Genomic DNA, 21,559 nt, shown 5'->3' on the forward strand with positions numbered 1-21,559 from the left:
AGTTACATTGTATGAAAAGTTGTTATTTCAATATGGGGGTAATTTTTGTCAAAGTTTCTAAAATTTAACATTACCTTGTCCGGAAAAATAAAATAAAAAAACAAAGCAGATGACAATAAAACCGATCGCCCAAACGCATCACGACAACGGCCGTGGTAACCCGATGCACGTGAGTTCTGTGCAAACTGAAATGCACATGCGTTCCCCCATTTCTTGCCCTCTCAAAATCCACCCAGATCGGATCATATTCATTCGTTATAGAATTGCTACCACATGCCAAGATTGACAAGAAATCAGCGACACCAAGCCCTTGGACGATTGCGAGCTGGACAAAGCGCCCGACAAGTAGCCAATGCATTTCAAGGCCACATAAGGACCATATACAGGCTCCAGCAACGGTACCAGACCACCAACACTACAGATGACCGACCACGTATTGGAAGACCAAGGGTCACCACCCGACGTCAGGATCGTCAGATTGTGCGACAGCATCTTCAAGATCGCTTTGTTACTACTGCGGAAACTTCTCGACAGACCATGGGGACACACCAGCGACACATTAGTGAGGACACCGTGCGTAGACGATTGACAAGCAGACACCTCCACTGTCACAGGCCACACCGAGGACCCATTCTGACACCACGTCATCGCCGGGACCGTCTTAAGTGGGCAACACAGCACCAGCATTGGCGCCACCGGCAGTGGAGAAGAGTCCTCTTCTCAGACTAGAGCCGATACTGTAGATGGGAGAGAGAGGGAGAGAGAGAGAGAGAGAGAGAGAGAGAGAGAGAGAGAGAGAGAGAGAGAGAGAGAGTCTTGCGACGCCGTGGGAAACGTTATACTTGTGTTGTTGAGAGAGACTTGTGGGGCGGTCCGAGCATCATGGTGTGGGGTGGAATTGATCTTGCACGGAGGGTCGGCCGTGTTGTCTTCCAGAACATCGGTCCAGGGAGAGGCAATGGTGTCACAGCAGCTCGGTACATTGATCAAGTCTTGAGACCACACGCCATACCTTATTTGGCACGTCGCCGCAAACACGAGTTTAATCATGATAACGCCCGTGTCCACACTGCGAGGGCAACAAGAGACTTCCTCCAGCAGAATGGAATCGGAACCATGCAGTGGCCTGCCCTCAGTCCCGATTTGGATCCCATTGAGCACCTGTTGGACGAGATTCAAAGACGACTGAATGACGTCCGACCAAGGCCGACAACTGCAGTTGACTGCGTCAGGCGTTCCTCAGAGTGTGGGCTCAAGTGCATATGGCCTTCATCAACCGCTTCATCCATTCCATCGACGTTGCACGGCAGTTATCAATGCACATGGCGGACACACGAGATACTGACTTGTGATGCCATTTTCTCAGAGACTAGTGTTGTGTTTCACTTGAAGAACATTTGACACTTTAATTTCAACCTTGATGATCAGTTTTGCCAAGTTTCATCTTTTTAATATGTCTCGAAGTATGTTTACAGTGTTTGGACAAATAAGGTTTCTCATATATCTGTCCATGGTTACGTTTCTTTTGCGGTTCAGTATATAAGTGTTTTGTCCGATCAGCTTAGAAACAATGTTTGCCAGAACCGAAACCAAAACCTAACACCCAAACACACCCGAAACATTTCATGCGATTCCTCCGCTCACGTTAGTAGGGGATCATCTTTGATTGTTACACTTTAGTGAACGTTCGCCCTCTTCTGGTATTTTATTGCAGTATTTGTGATCGGATTGGGAAAGCGTCGGTTTCAACGTGATGAACGATTAAAGGCTATTTGCACGCTTCAAACTGGTAGAACTCAGCGAAGGGTAGCCAATATGTTCAAAGTGTCTCAGTCTGTCATTTCATACTTTGGAAGGCGGTCGGGTAGCCTTGTGGTCAAAGCGTTCGCTCGTCACGCCGATTACACGGGTTCGATCCCGACATGGGTACAATGTGTGAAGCCCATTTCTGGTGTCCCCCGCCATGATATTGCTGGAATATATGTTCAAAGCGGCGTAATACAATACTCACTCACTCATACTTTGGAATAGGTTTTTTGCTGACATAGGATGTTAATGATGGACCCTACACAAGTCCAGGAACGATTAATGAGAACCTGGTTTTACAAAATCGAATTCCAACAGCCATAAAACAACTTTACACTTGCGCCAGGCCACCGGAGTGCGAGTAACCGACCAGGCTGCGCGGAAAGTGGGTGAATCGCCGAAAGCCACCATAATGTTTTCAGATGGGTCCAGATTCCCTCTGGACTTTCTGGAGAGGCGTGGACGTGTCTGGAGGCGTCCTTGCGGGCGTCGTACGAACGTGAACATACACGTCAGTTATTTGGTGTGGGTCTGTAATTCTAAACACATGTGGAGGGATCACGTGACTGCCAAAACGTCATGACAAAGACAAGGAACCAGCGCTGTGATAGCTGAACACAGCCATGCTTGGAGTTGAACGCCGAATACTCTTACACCATTTAAACTATTATGTTTGTTTGTCAATTTGAATTTCTGTTTCATTTCAACTACCATGTAATTGGTATAGTAAGAATGTAAAGGGGTCACGTGACTGCCAAAACGCCACGACTAACACAAGGAACCAGCGCCAATAGTTCTGGCGTTTCGTCCACATTTTGTCTTTCAAGACGATAGCCCCCTGTGCCCACTATGCACGTATCGTAAGTGACCACCTCACTCACCGGACTGCCATGACCAGTCTTAAGCCCTGACCTCTCACCCATAGACCAGACTTCCTCGAATTGTTATTTGGAGATTGATCCAGTCCAGTCCTCTTCCTTCACCTTTCATATCCTCCATTACCCCCTCTTTGTGTGTCTTAATCAAATTCTATTTTCGAATATTCCAAACTTTTTTTGGAGAGTATAACTCGGGTTGTGTTCCCCTTACAGTTGATGCATCAAGCTCCTCACAGCGATAGCCCGTTCGTGGAGCTGTCAATACTATTCCGGCATCAGTCAAAACTCCCCACTGTGATAGCTGACCACAGCCATGCTTGGAGTTGAACGCCGAATACTTTTACCCCATTTATACTACTATGTTTGTTTGTCAATTTGAACTTCTGTTTCATTTCAACTACCATGTATTTGGTATAGTAAGAATGTAAAGGGGAATTACGGTGATGTTCCGTTCGCCTGCATTCTCGAACCAATATGATCAAACAAACAAGTAAATTCATCAGGGAAATCTGGTCAGTCGTAAACCTTTTCAACATTCACTGTGATTGCATTCCCAAAGACATAAAGACAATTATAAACGTTAGTAAATTTGGGGTTAGAGGGCAAATTTCAAGATTCATGCCCACACTGGTGGCAGCGGTGTTACCAAAAGTGTAACGAAGAGGTCTAGCGCTGGGAAAGGGCTTGTTGATGCATAACAAGAGTTGTCTCCCCCTTTCAGTTGACTCCCTACTTTGTGATGGAGGTGCTGGGCTACCCGGGTCTTCCTGGCTTGTTCGTCTCCTGCCTCTTTAGTGGAGCACTCAGGTACGCATGGGGCTGGTTCATATACAGATAACAGGGGTGTTTTAGTGGAGCACACAAGTACGCATGGGGCTGTTTCATATACAGATAACAGGGGTGTTTAGTGGAGCACTCAGGTACGCATGGGGCTGTTTCAGATACAGATAGCAGATGTGTTTAGTGGAACACACAGGTACGCATGGGGCTGTTTCATATACAGATAACAGGGGTGTTTAGTGGAGCACTCAGATACGCATCGGGCTGATTCATATACAGATAACAGGGGTGTTTAGTGGAGCACACAGGTACGCATGGGGCTGTTTCATATACAGATAACAGGGGTGTTTAGTGGAGCACACAGGTACGCATCGGGCTGTTTCATATACAGATAACAGGGGTGTTTAGTGGAGCACACAGGTACGCATGGGGCTGTTTCATATACAGATAACAGGGGTGTTTAGTGGAGCACTCAGATACGCATCGGGCTGATTCATATACAGATAACAGGGGTGTTTAGTGGAGCACTCGGGTACGCGTGGGGCTGTTTCATATACAGATAACAGGGGTGTTTAGTGGAGCACTCGGGTACGCATGGGGCTGTTTCATATACAGATAACGGGGGTGTTTAGTGGAGCACACAGGTACGCATGGGGCTGTTTCATATACAGATAACAGGGGTGTTTAGTGGAGCACTCGGGTACGCATGGGGCTGTTTCATATACAGATAACGGGGGTGTTTAGTGGAGCACACAGGTACGCATGGGGCTGTTTCATATACAGATAACAGGGGTGTTTAGTGAAGCACACAGGTACGCATGGGGCTGTTTCATATACAGATAACAGGGGTGTTTAGTGGAGCACTCGGGTACGCACTGGGGCTGTTTCATATACAGATAACAGGGGTGTTTAGTGGAGCACTCAGATACGCATCGGGCTGTTTCATAAACAGATAACAGGGGTGTTTAGTGGAGCACTCAGATACGCATCGGGCTGTTTCATTAACAGATAACAGGGGTGTTTAGTGGAGCACACAGGTACGCATCGGGCTGTTTCATATACAGATAACAGGGGTGTTTAGTGGAGCACTCAGATACGCATCGGGCTGTTTCATATACAGATAACAGGGGTGTTTTAGTGGAGCACACAAGTACGCATGGGGCTGTTTCATATACAGATAACAGGGGTGTTTAGTGGAGCACTCAGGTACGCATGGGGCTGTTTCAGATACAGATAGCAGATGTGTTTAGTGGAACACACAGGTACGCATGGGGCTGTTTCATATACAGATAACAGGGGTGTTTAGTGGAGCACTCAGATACGCATCGGGCTGATTCATATACAGATAACAGGGGTGTTTAGTGGAGCACACAGGTACGCATGGGGCTGTTTCATATACAGATAACAGGGGTGTTTAGTGGAGCACACAGGTACGCATCGGGCTGTTTCATATACAGATAACAGGGGTGTTTAGTGGAGCACACAGGTACGCATGGGGCTGTTTCATATACAGATAACAGGGGTGTTTAGTGGAGCACTCAGATACGCATCGGGCTGATTCATATACAGATAACAGGGGTGTTTAGTGGAGCACTCGGGTACGCGTGGGGCTGTTTCATATACAGATAACAGGGGTGTTTAGTGGAGCACTCGGGTACGCATGGGGCTGTTTCATATACAGATAACGGGGGTGTTTAGTGGAGCACACAGGTACGCATGGGGCTGTTTCATATACAGATAACAGGGGTGTTTAGTGGAGCACTCGGGTACGCATGGGGCTGTTTCATATACAGATAACGGGGGTGTTTAGTGGAGCACACAGGTACGCATGGGGCTGTTTCATATACAGATAACAGGGGTGTTTAGTGAAGCACACAGGTACGCATGGGTCTGTTTCATATACAGATAACAGGGGTGTTTAGTGGAGCACTCGGGTACGCACTGGGGCTGTTTCATATACAGATAACAGGGGTGTTTAGTGGAGCACTCAGATACGCATCGGGCTGTTTCATAAACAGATAACAGGGGTGTTTAGTGGAGCACTCAGATACGCATCGGGCTGTTTCATTAACAGATAACAGGGGTGTTTAGTGGAGCACACAGGTACGCATCGGGCTGTTTCATATACAGATAACAGGGGTGTTTAGTGGAGCACTCAGATACGCATCGGGCTGTTTCATAAACAGATAACAGGGGTGTTTAGTGGAGCACACAGGTACGCATGGGGCTGTTTCATATACAGATAACAGGGGTGTTTAGTGGAGCACACAGGTACGCACTGGGCTGTTTCATATACAGATAACAGGGGTGTTTAGTGGAGCACTCAGATACGCATCGGGCTGTTTCATATACAGATAACAGAGGTGTTTAGTGGAGCACACTGGTACGCATGTGGCTGTTCCATATACAGATAACAGGGGTGTTTAGTGGAGCACACAGGTACGCATGGGGCTGTTTCATATACAGATAACAGGGGTGTTTAGTGGAGCACACAGGTACGCATCGGGCTGTTTCATATACAGATAACAGGGGTGTTTAGTGAAGCACACAGGTACGCATGTGGCTGTTTCATATACAGATAACAGGGGTGTTTAGTGGAGCACACAGGTACGCACTGGGCTGTTTCATATACAGATAACAGGGGTGTTTAGTGGAGCACTCAGATACGCATCGGGCTGTTTCATATACAGATAACAGGGGTGTTTAGTGGAGCGCACAGGTACGCATCGGGCTGTTTCATATACAGATAACAGGGGTGTTTAGTGGAGCACTCGGGTACGCATGGGGCTGTTTCATATACAGATAACAGGGGTGTTTAGTGGAGCACACAGGTACGCATCGGGCTGTTTCATATACAGATAACAGGGGTGTTTAGTGGAGCGCACAGGTACGCATCGGGCTGTTTCATATACAGATAACAGGGGTGTTTAGTGGAGCACTCGGGTACGCATGGGGCTGTTTCATATACAGATAACAGGGGTGTTTAGTGGAGCACTCGGGTACGCATGGGGCTGTTTCATATACAGATAACAGGGGTGTTTAGTGGAGCACACAGGTACGCATCGGGCTGTTTCATATACAGATAACAGGGGTGTTTAGTGGAGCGCACAGGTACGCATCGGGCTGTTTCATATACAGATAACAGGGGTGTTTAGTGGAGCACTCGGGTACGCACTTGGGCTGTTTCATATACAGATAAGAGGGGTGTTTAGTGGAGCACACAGGTACGCATGGGGCTGTTTCATATACAGATAACAGGGGTGTTTAGTGAAGCACACAGGTACGCATGTGGCTGTTTCATATACAGATAACAGGGGTGTTTAGTGGAGCACACAGGTACGCACTGGGCTGTTTCATATACAGATAACAGGGGTGTTTAGTGGAGCACTCAGATACGCATCGGGCTGTTTCATATACAGATAACAGGGGTGTTTAGTGGAGCGCACAGGTACGCATCGGGCTGTTTCATATACAGATAACAGGGGTGTTTAGTGGAGCACTCGGGTACGCATGGGGCTGTTTCATATACAGATAACAGGGGTGTTTAGTGGAGCACACAGGTACGCATCGGGCTGTTTCATATACAGATAACAGGGGTGTTTAGTGGAGCGCACAGGTACGCATCGGGCTGATTCATATACAGATAACAGGGGTGTTTAGTGGAGCACTCGGGTACGCATGGGGCTGTTTCATATACAGATAACAGGGGTGTTTAGTGGAGCACTCGGGTACGCATGGGGCTGTTTCATATACAGATAACAGGGGTGTTTAGTGGAGCACACAGGTACGCATCGGGCTGTTTCATATACAGATAACAGGGGTGTTTAGTGGAGCGCACAGGTACGCATCGGGCTGTTTCATATACAGATAACAGGGGTGTTTAGTGGAGCACTCGGGTACGCACTGGGGCTGTTTCATATACAGATAACAGGGGTGTTTAGTGGAGCACACAGGTACGCATCGGGCTGTTTCATATACAGATAACAGGGGTGTTTAGTGAAGCACACAGGTACGCATGTGGCTGTTTCATATACAGATAACAGGGGTGTTTAGTGGAGCACACAGGTACGCATCGGGCTGTTTCATATACAGATAACAGGGGTGTTTAGTGAAGCACACAGGTACGCATGTGGCTGTTTCATATACAGATAACAGGGGTGTTTAGTGGAGCACTCGGGTACGCATGGGGCTGTTTCATATACAGATAACAGGGGTGTTTAGTGGAGCACTCGGGTACGCATGGGGCTGTTTCATATACAGATAACAGGGGTGTTTAGTGGAGCACTCAGGTACGCATCGGGCTGTTTCATATACAGATAACAGGGGTGTTTAGTGGAGCACACAGGTACGCATCGGGCTGTTTCATATACAGATAACAGGGGTGTTTAGTGGAGCACACAGGTACGCATCGGGCTGTTTCATATACAGATAACAGGGGTGTTTAGTGGAGCACACAGGTACGCATGGGGCTGTTTCATATACAGATAACAGGGGTGTTTAGTGGAGCGCACAGGTACGCATCGGGCTGTTTCATATACAGATAACAGGGGTGTTTAGTGGAGCACACATGTACGCATGGGGCTGTTTCATATACAGATAACAGGGGTGTTTAGTGGAGCGCACAGGTACGCATCGGGCTGTTTCATATACAGATAACAGGGGTGTTTAGTGGAGCGCACAGGTACGCATGTGGCTGTTTCATATACAGATAACAGGGGTGTTTAGTGGAGCACTCAGGTACGCATGGGGCTGTTTCATATACAGATAACAGGGGTGTTTAGTGGAGCACACAGGTACGCATCGGGCTGTTTCATATACAGATAACAGGGGTGTTTAGTGGAGAACTCGGGTACGCATGGGGCTGTTTCATATACAGATAACAGGGGTGTTTAGTGGAGCACTCAGGTACGCACGGGGCTGTTTCATATACAGATAACAGGGGTGTTTAGTGGAGCACACAGGTACGCAGGGTTGTTTCAGTGAAGCACTCAGATACGCATCGGGCTGGTTCATATACAGATAACAGGGGTGTTTAGTGGAGCACTCAGGTACGCATCGGGCTGTTTCATATACAGATAACAGGGGTGTTTAGTGGAGCACACAGGTACGCATCGGGCTGTTTCATATACAGATAACAGGGGTGTTTAGTGGAGCACACAGGTACGCATGGGGCTGTTTCATATACAGATAACAGGGGTGTTTAGTGGAGAACTCGGGTACGCATGGGGCTGTTTCATATACAGATAACAGGGGTGTTTAGTGGAGCACTCAGGTACGCACGGGGCTGTTTCATATACAGATAACAGGGGTGTTTAGTGAAGCACACAGGTACGCAGGGGTGTTTCAGTGAAGCACTCAGATACGCATCGGGCTGGTTCATATACCGATAACAGGGGTGTTTAGTGGAGCACTCGGGTACGCATGGGGCTGTTTCATATACAGATAACAGGGTTGTTTAGTGGAGCACACAGGTACGCATGGGGCTGGTTCATATACAGATAACAGGGGTGTTTAGTGGAGCACTCGGGTACAAATGGGTCTGTTTCACATACAGATAACAGGGATGTTTAGGGGATGTACTGCTCACGCTACTCCTTGGCCCTGTTACAGCACGATGTCCTCCTGTCTGAACGCCCTGGCTGCTGTGTGCTGGGAGGACTTCCTGAAGCCAGTCCTCGGGGAAAGACTGAACGAAGGACAGAAAACACTCGTCACTAAACTGTTGGGTAGGACTTCAGTATTACTCATGGGAAGTAAGGTGGATGTCAGTTAAATGGTTTTTAAAGAAAGAAAAAAACAGAAACAACTGTGAAAAGAATTATTTTGTTGTTTGCCGAAGCTTCAATCTTTATCACAACGATTTCGTATATCAATAATAGTTGCATAGAAGGATGGTTACTCCTGTTCAGTCGTCACTATAGGGCTGAGATACTGCGGATGTGACGTAACATTGTAACTAACTCAATCTTTTAACAATCACAGCACAGTGACATGAATTATTAATCGTGCATTTTCAGTCATCTCACTGTAAGTCCAAATGTTTTCAATCCTGTATTTCTCCTAGTGTTGGTTTTCGGTGGAGCTGGAATCGGAACGGCCTTTATGGCAAAGAACCTTGGGGGAACGGTGCTACAGGTAAGGTTCATGGCTCTATAACATGGCAGAGTTTAATACTTTCCAAAATATTACAGCAGCAATGTTGATGTGAATCAGTGCCGCTGTTGAGACGTCTTGTGACGCCGCCACTGCACAACCTTTGCGCTACAATGAAACACGCCAGAAAGGTAGGCTGTTTCACTCAAGTACGTGACACATCCCAGGTCGGACATGAAGGTCATAGGTCATTGGTCATAGGTCACACTGTATTACTTTAGGGCAAGAGATGTGACTCCGACATGGGGAGAGATATTTAAGATAGGCTCTGCCTGTTTATCAGTCCCCTTTCACTGTACCAAGTGGGAATAAATATTATTTAAAAACAAAACTTTCGCTTATGGCGTGCAATGTGTCAGCAGCTGCAGCCGGTGGTGTGTATGTTTGAGTACAATCGAGCATGCTCTTTCCCCAAAGATTTCAAAGAGGAAAGAGGGCTCTTGCTCAGAAGTTGTTTGATCAAGGTCACAAGATTCAATGTCTCAGTAAAACCTTCAAATCATTAATGGTCGACATTTCCAATTTGACGCATCAGTGACCAAAATGATGTCCGATGCAATTCCCTATTGTGACTTGTACCACATGTCTCTGCGTTTTGTCAAGTGAACAGTTGATTTGCCTTTGCACGTGTGTACGGATGGAGCAGTATAAAAGTTAAGCACACCCCTATTTCTGAACCATGACAAATGGCACAAATCATGGCATGGGATGACTGACCACAGGAGCTGGGCGATAACAATGTCGCCGGATAGAACAAACATTTGACAACAAATAAAGAAGATATTGCAATTGGTGAGATGTGATTGAAATTTAAAGACAAAAGCATCATGGTAACACATGTACCGTTTTTGACCTCAGACAATACCTAAAAACAAGTATGGAGATTAAGTGAACGAGTTTACGTTTACGAGTGAACGTTTACGACTATACATTGTACAGTCGGAGGTGTCGTTCAGTAGAAATTGATTATGATGAAGTAAAGGGTTTTGTCACTTTAATCATTTTGGTGTATAGGATGACCTGAAGTATCATTGCAAAGTCTTGATCACCGAGAAGCACAGAGACAAAGGTTGATCGATTAACATGTTCATCTTTACATCTGACTCAACTTTTAGCAGGTGTTTTAACTTTCAGGCATCGTTGAGCTTCACTGGGGCTGCCTCGGGGCCTCTGCTGGGGTTGTTTGCTCTCGGCGCGTTCTTCCCGTGGGCCAACTGGATTGTAAGTTGACAAACAGATATAGCGGACACCTTTAGCTTCGCTATTTATCGATAATATATGTGTATTTGACACACAGAGCTAAAATGGTAATATATAATATGAAGGAGACGAGATAAAGTTATGAAACCCGGACTCACAATAATGTTTGTCTCGTGGTCGGCATGAGAGGCTAATTAATAAACTAGACATAAAAGCCGCAAAATCATTTCCCTAGTTGTAGGGAACTCACGTGCACACTGCGTCATGAAAGTTTTGTGCTGAGTTTATGACCTCAGGACTACGTACAAAGCACATTGTCCTTTCCCCACTGTACCGTTACATGGAACAGTGGTCGGCGGTGTTCTTGTTCAGATTAGATTATCTTCTACAGGGAGCTGTGGTCGGCGGTGTTCTTGTGAAGGTTATATTATCGTCTACAGGGAGCTGTGGTCGGCGGTGTTCTTGTTTAGATTAGATTATCTTCCACAGGGAACAGTGGTCGGAGGTGTTCTTGTTTAGGTTCTATTATCTTCTACAGGGAGCAATGGTCGGCGGTGTTCTTGTGTAGGTTCTATTATCTTCTACAGGGAGCAGTGGTCGGCGGTGTTCTTGTGTAGGTTCTATTATCTTCTACAGGAAGCAGTGGTCGGCGGTGTTCTTGTGTAGGTTCTATTTTCTTCTACAGGGAGCTGTGGTCGGCGGTATTCTTCTGTGGGTTATATTATCGTCTACAGGGAGCAGTGGTCGGCGGTGTTCTTGTGTGGGTTCTATTATCTTCTACAGGGAGCTGTGGTCGGAGGTATTTATGTGAAGGTTCTATTATCTTCTACAGGGAGCTGTGGTCGGTGGTGTTCTTGTGTAGGTTCTATTATCTTCTACAAGGATCAGTGGTCGGAGGTATTTATGTGAAGGTTCTATTATCTTCTACAGGGAGCTGTGGTCGGTGGTGTTCTTGTTTAGGTTCTATTATCTTCTACAGGGATCAGTGGTCGGAGGTATTTATGTGAAGGTTCTATTATCTTCTACAGGGAGCTGTGGTCGGTGGTGTTCTTGTTTAGGTTCTATTATCTTCTACAGGGAGCAGTGGTCGGCGGTGTTCTTGTGTAGGTTCTATTATCTTCTACAGGGAGCTGTGGTCGGTTGTGTTCTTGTGTAGGTTCTAGTATCTTCTACAGGGAGCAGTGGTCGGCGGTGTTCTTGTGTGGGTTATACTATCTTCTACAGGGATCAGTGGTCGGCGGTGTTCATGTTTAGGTTCTGTTATCTTCTACAAGGAGCTGTGGTCGGTGGTGTTCCTTTTAGGTTCTATTATCTTCTACAGGGAGCTGTGGTCGGCGGTGTTCTTGTGTAGGTTCTATTATCTTCTACAGGGAGCTGTGGTCGGTGGTGTTCTTGTTTAGGTTCTATTATCTTCTACAGGGAGCTGTGGTCGGCGGTGTTCTTGTTTAGGTTCTATTATCTTCTACAGGGAGCAGTGGTCGGTGGTGTTCTTGTTTAGGTTCTATTATCTTCTACAGGGAGCTGTGGTCGGTGGTGTTCTTGTGTAGGTTCTATTATCTTCTACAGGGAGCTGTGGTCGGCGGTGTTCTTGTTTAGGTTCTATTATCTTCTACAAGGAGCAGTGGTCGGTGGTGTTCTTGTTTAGGTTCTATTATCTTCTACAGGGAGCTGTGGTCGGTGGTGTTCTTGTTTAGGTTTTATTATCTTCTACAGGGAGCAGTGGTCGGCGGTGTTCTTGTTTAGGTTCTATTATCTTCTACAGGGAGCAGTGGTCGGCGGTGTTGTTGTGTGGGTTGTTTTATCTTCTACAGGGAGCTGTGGTCGGCGGTGTTCTTGTTTAGGTTCTCTTATCTTCTACAAGGAGCTGTGGTCGGTGGTGTTCTTGTTTAGGTTCTATTATCTTCTACAGGGAGCTGTGGTCGGTGGTGTTCTTGTTTAGGTTCTATTATCTTCTACAGGGAGCTGTGGTCGGTGGTGTTCTTGTTTAGGTTCTATTGTCTTCTACAGGGAGCTGTGGTCGGTGGTGTTCTTGTTTAGGTTCTATTATCTTCTACAGGGATCAGTGGTCGGAGGTATTTATGTGAAGGTTCTATTATCTTCTACAGGGAGCAGTGGTCGGAGGTGTTAATGTGAAGGTTCTATTATCTTCTACAGGGAGCTGTGGTCGGTGGTGTTCTTGTTTAGGTTCTATTATCTTCTACAGGGAGCAGTGGTCGGCCGTGTTCTTGTTTAGGTTATATTATCTTCTACAGGGAGCTGTGGTCGGCGGTGTTCTTGTGTAGGTTCTATTATCGTCTACAGGGAGCTGTGGTCGGAGGTGTTCTTGTTTAGGTTCTATTATCTTCTACAGGGAGCAGTGGTCGGCGGTGTTTATGTGAAAGTTCTATTATCTTCTACAGGGAGCAGTGGTCGGAGGTGTTCTTGTTTAGGTTCTCTTATCTTCTACAGGGAGCTGTGGTCGGCGGTGTTCTTGTTTAGGTTCTCTTATCTTCTACAGGGAGCTGTGGTCGGAGGTGTTAATGTGAAGGTTCTATTATCTTCTACAGGGAGCAGTGGTCGGAGGTGTTAATGTGAAGGTTCTATTATCTTCTACAGGGAGCTGTGGTCGGTGGTGTTCTTGTTTAGGTTCTATTATCTTCTACAGGGAGCTGTGGTCGGTGGTGTTCTTGTTTAGGTTCTATTATCTTCTACAGGGAGCAGTGGTCGGCCGTGTTCTTGTTTAGGTTATATTATCTTCTACAGGGAGCAGTGGTCGGCGGTGTTCTTGTGTAGGTTCTATTATCGTCTACAGGGAGCTGTGGTCAGAGGTGTTCTTGTTTAGGTTCTATTATCTTCTACAGGGAGCAGTGGTCGGCGGTGTTTATGTGAAAGTTCTATTATCTTCTACAGGGAGCAGTGGTCGGAGGTGTTCTTGTTTAGGTTCTCTTATCTTCTACAGGGAGCTGCTGTCGGTGGTGTTTATGTGAAGGTTATATTATCTTCTACAGGGAGCTGTGGTCGGCGGTGTTCTTGTGTAGGTTCTATTATCTTCTACAGGGATCAGTGGTCGGAGGTATTTATGTGAAGGTTCTATTATCTTCTACAGGGAGCTGTGGTCGGCGGTGTTCTTGTTTAGGTTCTCTTATCTTCTACAAGGAGCTGTGGTCGGTGGTGTTCTTGTTTAGGTTCTATTATCTTCTACAGGGAGCTGTGGTCGGTGGTGTTCTTGTTTAGGTTCTATTATCTTCTACAGGGAGCTGTGGTCGGTGGTGTTCTTGTTTAGGTTCTATTATCTTCTACAGGGATCTGTGGTCGGTGGTGTTCTTGTTTAGGTTCTATTATCTTCTACAGGGAGGAGTGGTCGGCGGTGTTCTTGTTTAGATTATATTATCTTCCACAGGGAGCTGTGGTCGGCGGTGTTCTTGTTTAGGTTATATTATCTTCTACAGGGAGCTGTGGTCGGAGGTGTTAATGTGAAGGTTGTATTATCTTCTACAGGGAGCTGTGGTCGGCGGTGTTCTTGTTTAGGTTCTATTATCTTCTACAGGGAGCAGTGGTCGGCGGTGTTCTTGTTTAGGTTATATTATCTTCTACAGGGAGCTGTGGTCGGCGGTGTTCTTGTTTAGGTTATATTATCTTCTACAGGGATCAGTGGTCGGCGGTGTTTATGTGAAAGTTCTATTATCTTCTACAGGGAGCTGTGGTCGGAGGTGTTCTTGTTTAGGTTCTCTTATCTTCTACAGGGAGCTGTGGTCGGTGGTGTTTATGTGAAGGTTATATTATCTTCTACAGGGAGCTGTGGTCGGCGGTGTTCTTGTGTAGGTTCTATTATCTTCTACAGGGATCAGTGGTCGGAGGTATTTATGTGAAGGTTCTATTATCTTCTACAGGGAGCTGTGGTCGGTGGTGTTCTTGTTTAGGTTCTAGTATCTTCTACAGGGAGCAGTGGTCGGCGGTGTTCTTGTGTGGGTTATACTATCTTCTACAGGGATCAGTGGTCGGCGGTGTTCTTGTTTAGGTTCTGTTATCTTCTACAGGGAGCTGTGGTCGGTGGTGTTCTTGTTTAGGTTCTATTATCTTCTACAGGGAGCAGTGGTCGGCGGTGTTCTTGTGTAGGTTCTATTATCGTTTACAGGGAGCTGTGGTCGGCGGTGTTCTTGTTTAGGTTATATTATCTTCTACAGGGAGCTGTGGTCGGTGGTGTTCTTGTTTAGGTTCTATTATCTTCTACAGGGAGCTGTGGTCGGTGGTGTTCTTGTTTAGGTTCTATTATCTTCTACAGGGAGCTGTGGTCGGCGGTGTTCTTGTTTAGGTTCTATTATCTTCTACAAGGAGCAGTGGTCGGTGGTGTTCTTGTTTAGGTTCTATTATCTTCTACAGGGAGCTGTGGTCGGTGGTGTTCTTGTTTAGGTTCTATTATCTTCTACAGGGAGCAGTGGTCGGCGGTGTTCTTGTTTAGGTTCTATTATCTTCTACAGGGAGCTGTGGTCGGCGGTGTTGTTGTGTGGGTTGTTTTATCTTCTACAGGGAGCTGTGGTCGGCGGTGTTCTTGTTTAGGTTCTCTTATCTTCTACAAGGAGCTGTGGTCGGTGGTGTTCTTGTTTAGGTTCTATTATCTTCTACAGGGAGCTGTGGTCGGTGGTGTTCTTGTTTAGGTTCTATTATCTTCTACGGGGAGCTGTGGTCGGCGGTGTTCTTGTTTAGGTTCTATTATCTTCTACTAGGAGCTGTGGTCGATGGTGTTCTTGTTTAGGTTATATTATCTTCTACAGGGAGCTGTGGTCGGTGGTGTTCTTGTTTAGGTTCTATTATCTTCTACAGGGAGCTGTGGTCGGTGGTGTTCTTGTTTAGGTTCTATTATCTTCTACAGGGAGCTGTGGTCGGTGGCGTTCTTGTTTAGGTTCTATTATCTTCTACAGGGAGCTGTGGTCGGCGGTGTTCTTGTTTAGGTTATATTATCTTCTACAGGGAGCTGTGGTCGGCGGTGTTCTTGTTTAGGTTATATTATCTTCTACAGGGAGCTGTGGTCGGAGGTGTTAATGTGAAGGTTCTATTATCTTCTACAGGGAGCTGTGGTCGGAGGTGTTAATGTGAAGGTTGTATTATCTTCTACAGGGAGCTGTGGTCGGTGGTGTTCTTGTTTAGGTTCTATTATCTTCTACAGGGAGCTGTGGTCGGTGGTGTTCTTGTTTAGGTTCTATTATCTTCTACAGGGAGCTGTGGTCGGTGGTGTTCTTGTTTAGGTTCTATTATCTTCTACAGGGAGCTGTGGTCGGCGGTGTTCTTGTTTAGGTTATATTATCTTCTACAGGGAGCTGTGGTCGGCGGTGTTCTTGTTTAGGTTATATTATCTTCTACAGGGAGCTGTGGTCGGAGGTGTTAATGTGAAGGTTCTATTATCTTCTACAGGGAGCTGTGGTCGGAGGTGTTAATGTGAAGGTTGTATTATCTTCTACAGGGAGCTGTGGTCGGCGGTGTTCTTGTTTAGGTTCTATTATCTTCTACAGGGAGCAGTGGTCGGCCGTGTTCTTGTTTAGGTTATATTATCTTCTACAGGGAGCTGTGGTCGGCGGTGTTCTTGTGTAGGTTCTATTATCGTCTACAGGGAGCTGTGGTCGGAGGTGTTCTTGTTTAGGTTCTATTATCTTCTACAGGGAGCAGTGGTCGGCGGTGTTTATGTGAAAGTTCTATTATCTTCTACAGGGAGCTGTGGTCGGAGGTGTTCTTGTTTAGGTTCTCTTATCTTCTACAGGGAGCTGTGGTCGGTGGTGTTTATGTGAAGGTTATATTATCTTCTACAGGGAGCTGTGGTCGGCGGTGTTCTTGTGTAGGTTCTATTATCTTCTACAGGGATCAGTGGTCGGAGGTATTTATGTGAAGGTTCTATTATCTTCTACAGGGAGCTGTGGTCGGTGGTGTTCTTGTTTAGGTTCTATTATCTTCTACAGGGATCAGTGGTCGGAGGTATTTATGTGAAGGTTCTATTATCTTCTACAGGGAGCTGTGGTCGGTGGTGTTCTTGTTTAGGTTCTATTATCTTCTACAGGGAGCTGTGGTCGGCGGTGTTCTGGGGCTTGTGTTTCCTCTGTGGATCTCTATAGGAGCCTACACAGTTGTAGGAACACCGTCTGGCCTTGAGTACCCCACCCACAACTGCAGCATCCCTAACATCACCATGACGAGCACAATGTCCACCGTCATGCCAACAGATGAAGCCCCTCTGCAACAGTGAGTGACTATAGCATGTTTTTCAAGCAAGCCCTGATCCATAGTTGCATCGTGGAGGTGGGAGGGGATGGGAGGGGAGAGGAGGGTGGGGTGGGTGGTGTTGGTGTGGTGGGTGTAGTTAGTACTTTGTACATAGTACTATGATAGTTACGTGTCGATTCCCAAATTGTAACAATATGTTAATCTAGAAATCTGTACACAGAATTTAGTGTGAAACCAACAAACAAACAGCAAGTCGTTAACAATCCACAAATGTATAATACAATTAACTAAGTTTACAAATCAGTACAATTTACTGGACAGCAATTACAATGACAGTAGATTGGTAGTACACTATTCAATGGCAATAAATAATGATGGCAGTGGTTAGCACCAAAAAAAGTCAGTGAAGAACTTCCGAGATTGGCGAGGCAGGGAATCAGGGATGGTGAGCGATCCTCACATGAACACTGGTCTTGACATGGAGGAAAATGCGTGAGAGTCCCGCAAACACGCCATTGGCCCCTCATATAGTCTAACCAGATACTGGAATGTTCCATGTAGTGCCCTCTCCAGTCCATTGGCACGAGATGTTTCCAAAACATTATTTCGGCGTCTGCGGTAACCGGAAGTTTACACACCACGCTAGCATCTCAAAATAATAACTTCCTGACGACTGCTCAGATTAAATGAAACTACATTCCTGACGACCAATCACTGCCCAAACACAACGCAACGAGCTTCTACGGAATATTTACAAAAACAATGCGACACAGTTACAATCATGTCTAAACAATAAAAAAAACAATATCAAATTGAAGACAGAGTCTCCGCCCTGTACACAGTCTCCTCTCTATCATGTTTCAGTGCTGGTATCTCCGCCCTGTACACAGTGTCCTCTCTATTATGTTTCAGTGCTGGTATCTCCGCCCTGTACACGGTGTCCTCTCTATCATGTTTCAGTGCTGGTGTATCCGCCCTGAACACAGTGTCCTCTCTATTATGTTTCAGTGCTGGTATCTCCGCCCTGTACACAGTGTCCTCTCTACCATGTTTCAGTGCTGGTGTATCCGCCCTGTACACTGTGTCCTCTCTACCATGTTTCAGTGCTGGAATCTCCGCCCTGTACACAGTGTTCTCTCTACCATGTTTCAGTGCTGGTATCTCCGCCCTGTACACAGTGTCCTACCTGTGGTACCCTGCGATTGGTGGAGGGACGGTCATCGTTGTTGGTCTTATTGTCAGCGCCGTCACAGGTCAGTTGATGAAGTCCGGGCACCGCTTCTACAAAGCGATCTTAGCGCTACGGATATTTTAATGTATGGGAGCTACGATCGTCGTGGAGCTAAAATCACTTTGTGCCAGGGGACCCTGGTTGTCTGCAGTTGGTTGTTCTGATTACTAGTACATAAAAGCCTGGCAACCAACGCAACAAATATCCACAACTAACTAGTTCCTCTTTGGAATCTCCTCCTACTTGGTTTCTGGTAAAATACGTGTAGAAGGCTGGCCCAGGTGTAGGGCCTCAACAGACTGCAGACTCGTGAAGATCCCTATATAGACAGTGTGTGTATCGCTTACTTATAGCAGGACTGATAAAGTCTATACCAATGTTTGACAGGTTACATATGAATTGGGCCCGTGAACATCCCGGGTGGAAGAGGTCTTCAGCAACCTATACTTGTCGTAAGAGGCGACTAATGGGATCGGGTGGTCAGGCTCGCTGACTTAGTTGATGCATGTCATCGACCCCAATTGCGTTGATCGATGCTGTTGATATCAATCACTGGCTTGTCTGGTCCAGACTCGATTACAGACCGCAGAAGCTGGAATATTGCTGAGTGAGGAGTTAAACAAAAAAATCCATAAGTCCATAAAAAAGGAACATTTTTCTTTTAGAGGATAACTACTGTTTGGGACTTTATCTAGCGTAGACTTAACTGGCAAATATGCTTCTTGCACTATTTCAACAAACCGCGTCTAAACTGAAAGTGCAATAACATTCTTTTTGTGACTCAGTCCTTGAACTTGCAGGTATGAATCGGCTGGGTGATGTAGACACGAGGTATCTTGTACCTTTCTTCGATCGCCTCATCTGCTGCCTCCCCTCCCCCATCAGCAGATTTCTCCGCTGTAACCAGGAGTTCAGAGACCCAGAGGTAGGTGTCTCCGCTGTAACCAGGAGTTCAGAGACCCAGAGGTAGGTGTCTCCGCTGTAACCAGGAGTTCAGAGACCCAGAGGTAGGTGTCTCCGCTGTAACCAGGAGTAAAGGGACCCGTAGGTAGGTGTCTCCGCTGTATCCAGGAGTTCAGAGACCCGGAGGTAGGTGTCTCCGCTGTAACCAGGAGTATAGAGACCCAGAGGTAGGTGTCTCCGCTGTGTCCAGGAGTTCAGAGACCCAGAGGTAGGTGTCTCCGCTTTAACCAGGAGTTCAGAGACCCAGAGGTAGGTGTCTCCGCTGTGTCCAGGAGTTCAGAGACCCGGAGGTAGGTGTCTCCGCTGTAACCAGGAGTTCAGAGACCCAGAGGTAGGTGTCTCCGCTTTAACCAGGAGTTCAGAGACCCGGAGGTAGGTGTCTCCGCTGTAACCAGGAGTTCAGAGACCCGTAGGTAGGTGTCTCCGCTGTAACCAGGAGTTCAGAGACCCGGAGGTAGGTGTCTCCGCTGTAAAGATTGAAAGGATATTTCAAGAGTGGACTACTGGTTGTCGATAGGGAACGTATGAACCAAGCTGATCTCCCCGTCGATGGTATGTTCTCGAGCAGGGCCACCAGGTCCCAGATGTCAGTGCGTGGCCGTGTTGGTACTAATGGCCTTACGGTACACACAACTGTACTGCTTTCACGTGTCTCTAAACTGGATCACAAAGACATGTCTTTACTCTGCTGTCACCCTTGTCCCAGTGTGATCGGAGGTGATACTGGCTTTATTATTTAGGCATAGAAGAGTCCTGTGTTATGTTTAAAACGAAAGTTGAACCTCAAATTGATGAAGTATTTGCAAAATTCTGTGTTGTAGGTTAAGGGTTAATGGGTGGACGTGGGACGCATGAAGGAGCGTAAAAACTGAAACTTTTAACGACACTAACTATGTGCTTCCCCATGCCAGGAAATAGGTTCACGGGAGGAGGTCATCGAGGTAGCAGCAGCTTGTGACGTCAGCAGTGATCGATCCATGAAAGACGTAAGCACCAGCCCGGTCCAAGGGATGTCATACAGACACTACGATGACAAGAAGATAGCATATCTCAATCCTGCGCTGCCGGTTGTTTATGAAGAGAAACAGGAAAAAGAAACAAATTTCTGAATCAAAGACAGAGAACAACAGCTACGCAATTGACCAATGTATGCCAAACTGTTTGCTGGCTCTTAGAAGATATTAATATTTATATATGGTTAATAAATGAATAAACAAGTTAACTTGTATATAATCATTAAACTGTTTTGGACAGAAAAACAGTAAAATGTCACATGTGCAAAATGAAAATATGGTATGAAATATTGAGTCAAATCGGAATACTCCAGAATAATAGTTCCACTTCAGTATGTTTACAGTGTATTTATAATGCAAAATCAATGTTATTATCTAGGAATACAATGTCAGTTAAAAGTTTGAGATTCGAACCCACGATCATACGTTTTTGATGGTGTCTTTGATGACTGGGCAATTTATTCCCTTCCTCCACAGTTGTAGCACCAGTGAGGCCGAACTATTTATTTTTATTACAGACGCAGCATGCAAAATAATTCGAAATTGGAACGATCATACGTTTTGGGCATTCCTAAGGGACGCAACTCTACACAGCGAATGGTGCATGCAATGTATGTATGTATGTATGTATGTATGTATGTATGTATGTATGTATGTATGTATGTATGTATGTATGTATGTATGTATGTATGTAAACAAAAGGAACAAACCCTTTTCATACTCTGCTAAAAGCAGAATTGACTGTACATAGAATAGTTGACAGCGATAATGTATCACAGTTTATTATAATACTCAAGTACCATATTCATCATCGGTAAATGTGAGCAGATTTTCTACTGGTTAATAACTCACCATCATAATAATGTAATTGGAGTTATATAATGAGGTTATGTAATACACAATGAGATATGAGTGGTACATAAAGAGTATGTGTGATATATAACGGGGTGAATGTGATATATAGTCAGGAATATGTGACATAGAATGAGGTGCATGTGATATATAATTATAAGGGTTATGTGATACATAATGAGGTGAATGTGATACATAGTGAGGAGTATGAGATATATAAGGAGAGGTATGTGATATATAGACAATACTACCCTCATTCTCGTTAGATGCCATTTTTTACGAAACGAGTGGACTTTCTGTGGTATCTGATACCATAGAAAGTTCACGTGTGATAACATAGAAAGTTCACGAGTTTCGTAAAAATGGTATCGAACGACAATGAGTGTGGTATTTTATTTTTTACCCACGTTAAATATATATTTAAGTGTAAATACATAACAACTTTCGTCCGTTGACAGACCAAACTGAAACCGGTTGCAAAATCTGGCTGCGCT

At 45.8% G+C, this 21,559-nt stretch overlaps 1 protein-coding gene across 2 annotated transcripts in view; it reads left to right on the forward strand.

Annotated features, from left to right (window-relative positions):
• The window catches only part of LOC124113562 (sodium-coupled monocarboxylate transporter 1-like), a 126,386-nt gene extending 105,964 nt beyond the window's left edge, over positions 1-20,422 (forward strand). The window contains exons 9-16 of one of the 2 annotated variants that reach the window (XM_048395347.1): positions 3,406-3,491; positions 9,075-9,190; positions 9,529-9,599; positions 10,752-10,838; positions 16,843-17,024; positions 18,111-18,259; positions 19,038-19,162; positions 20,112-20,422. In XM_048395347.1, the coding sequence (XP_048251304.1) occupies positions 3,406-3,491; positions 9,075-9,190; positions 9,529-9,599; positions 10,752-10,838; positions 16,843-17,024; positions 18,111-18,259; positions 19,038-19,162; positions 20,112-20,309 (1,014 nt within the window). In that variant the 3' untranslated portion in view covers positions 20,310-20,422. The remainder of the gene's footprint in view (positions 1-3,405; positions 3,492-9,074; positions 9,191-9,528; positions 9,600-10,751; positions 10,839-16,842; positions 17,025-18,110; positions 18,260-19,037; positions 19,163-20,111) is intronic. The other variant, XM_048395348.1, reaches the window with a different exon arrangement.
• Positions 20,423-21,559: the final 1,137 nt, after the last annotated feature.

Source organism: Haliotis rufescens, unplaced genomic scaffold (genome assembly GCF_023055435.1).
Source record: "Haliotis rufescens isolate VD_foot unplaced genomic scaffold, xgHalRufe1.0.p SCAF_14, whole genome shotgun sequence".
NCBI lineage: Eukaryota > Metazoa > Mollusca > Gastropoda > Lepetellida > Haliotidae > Haliotis > Haliotis rufescens.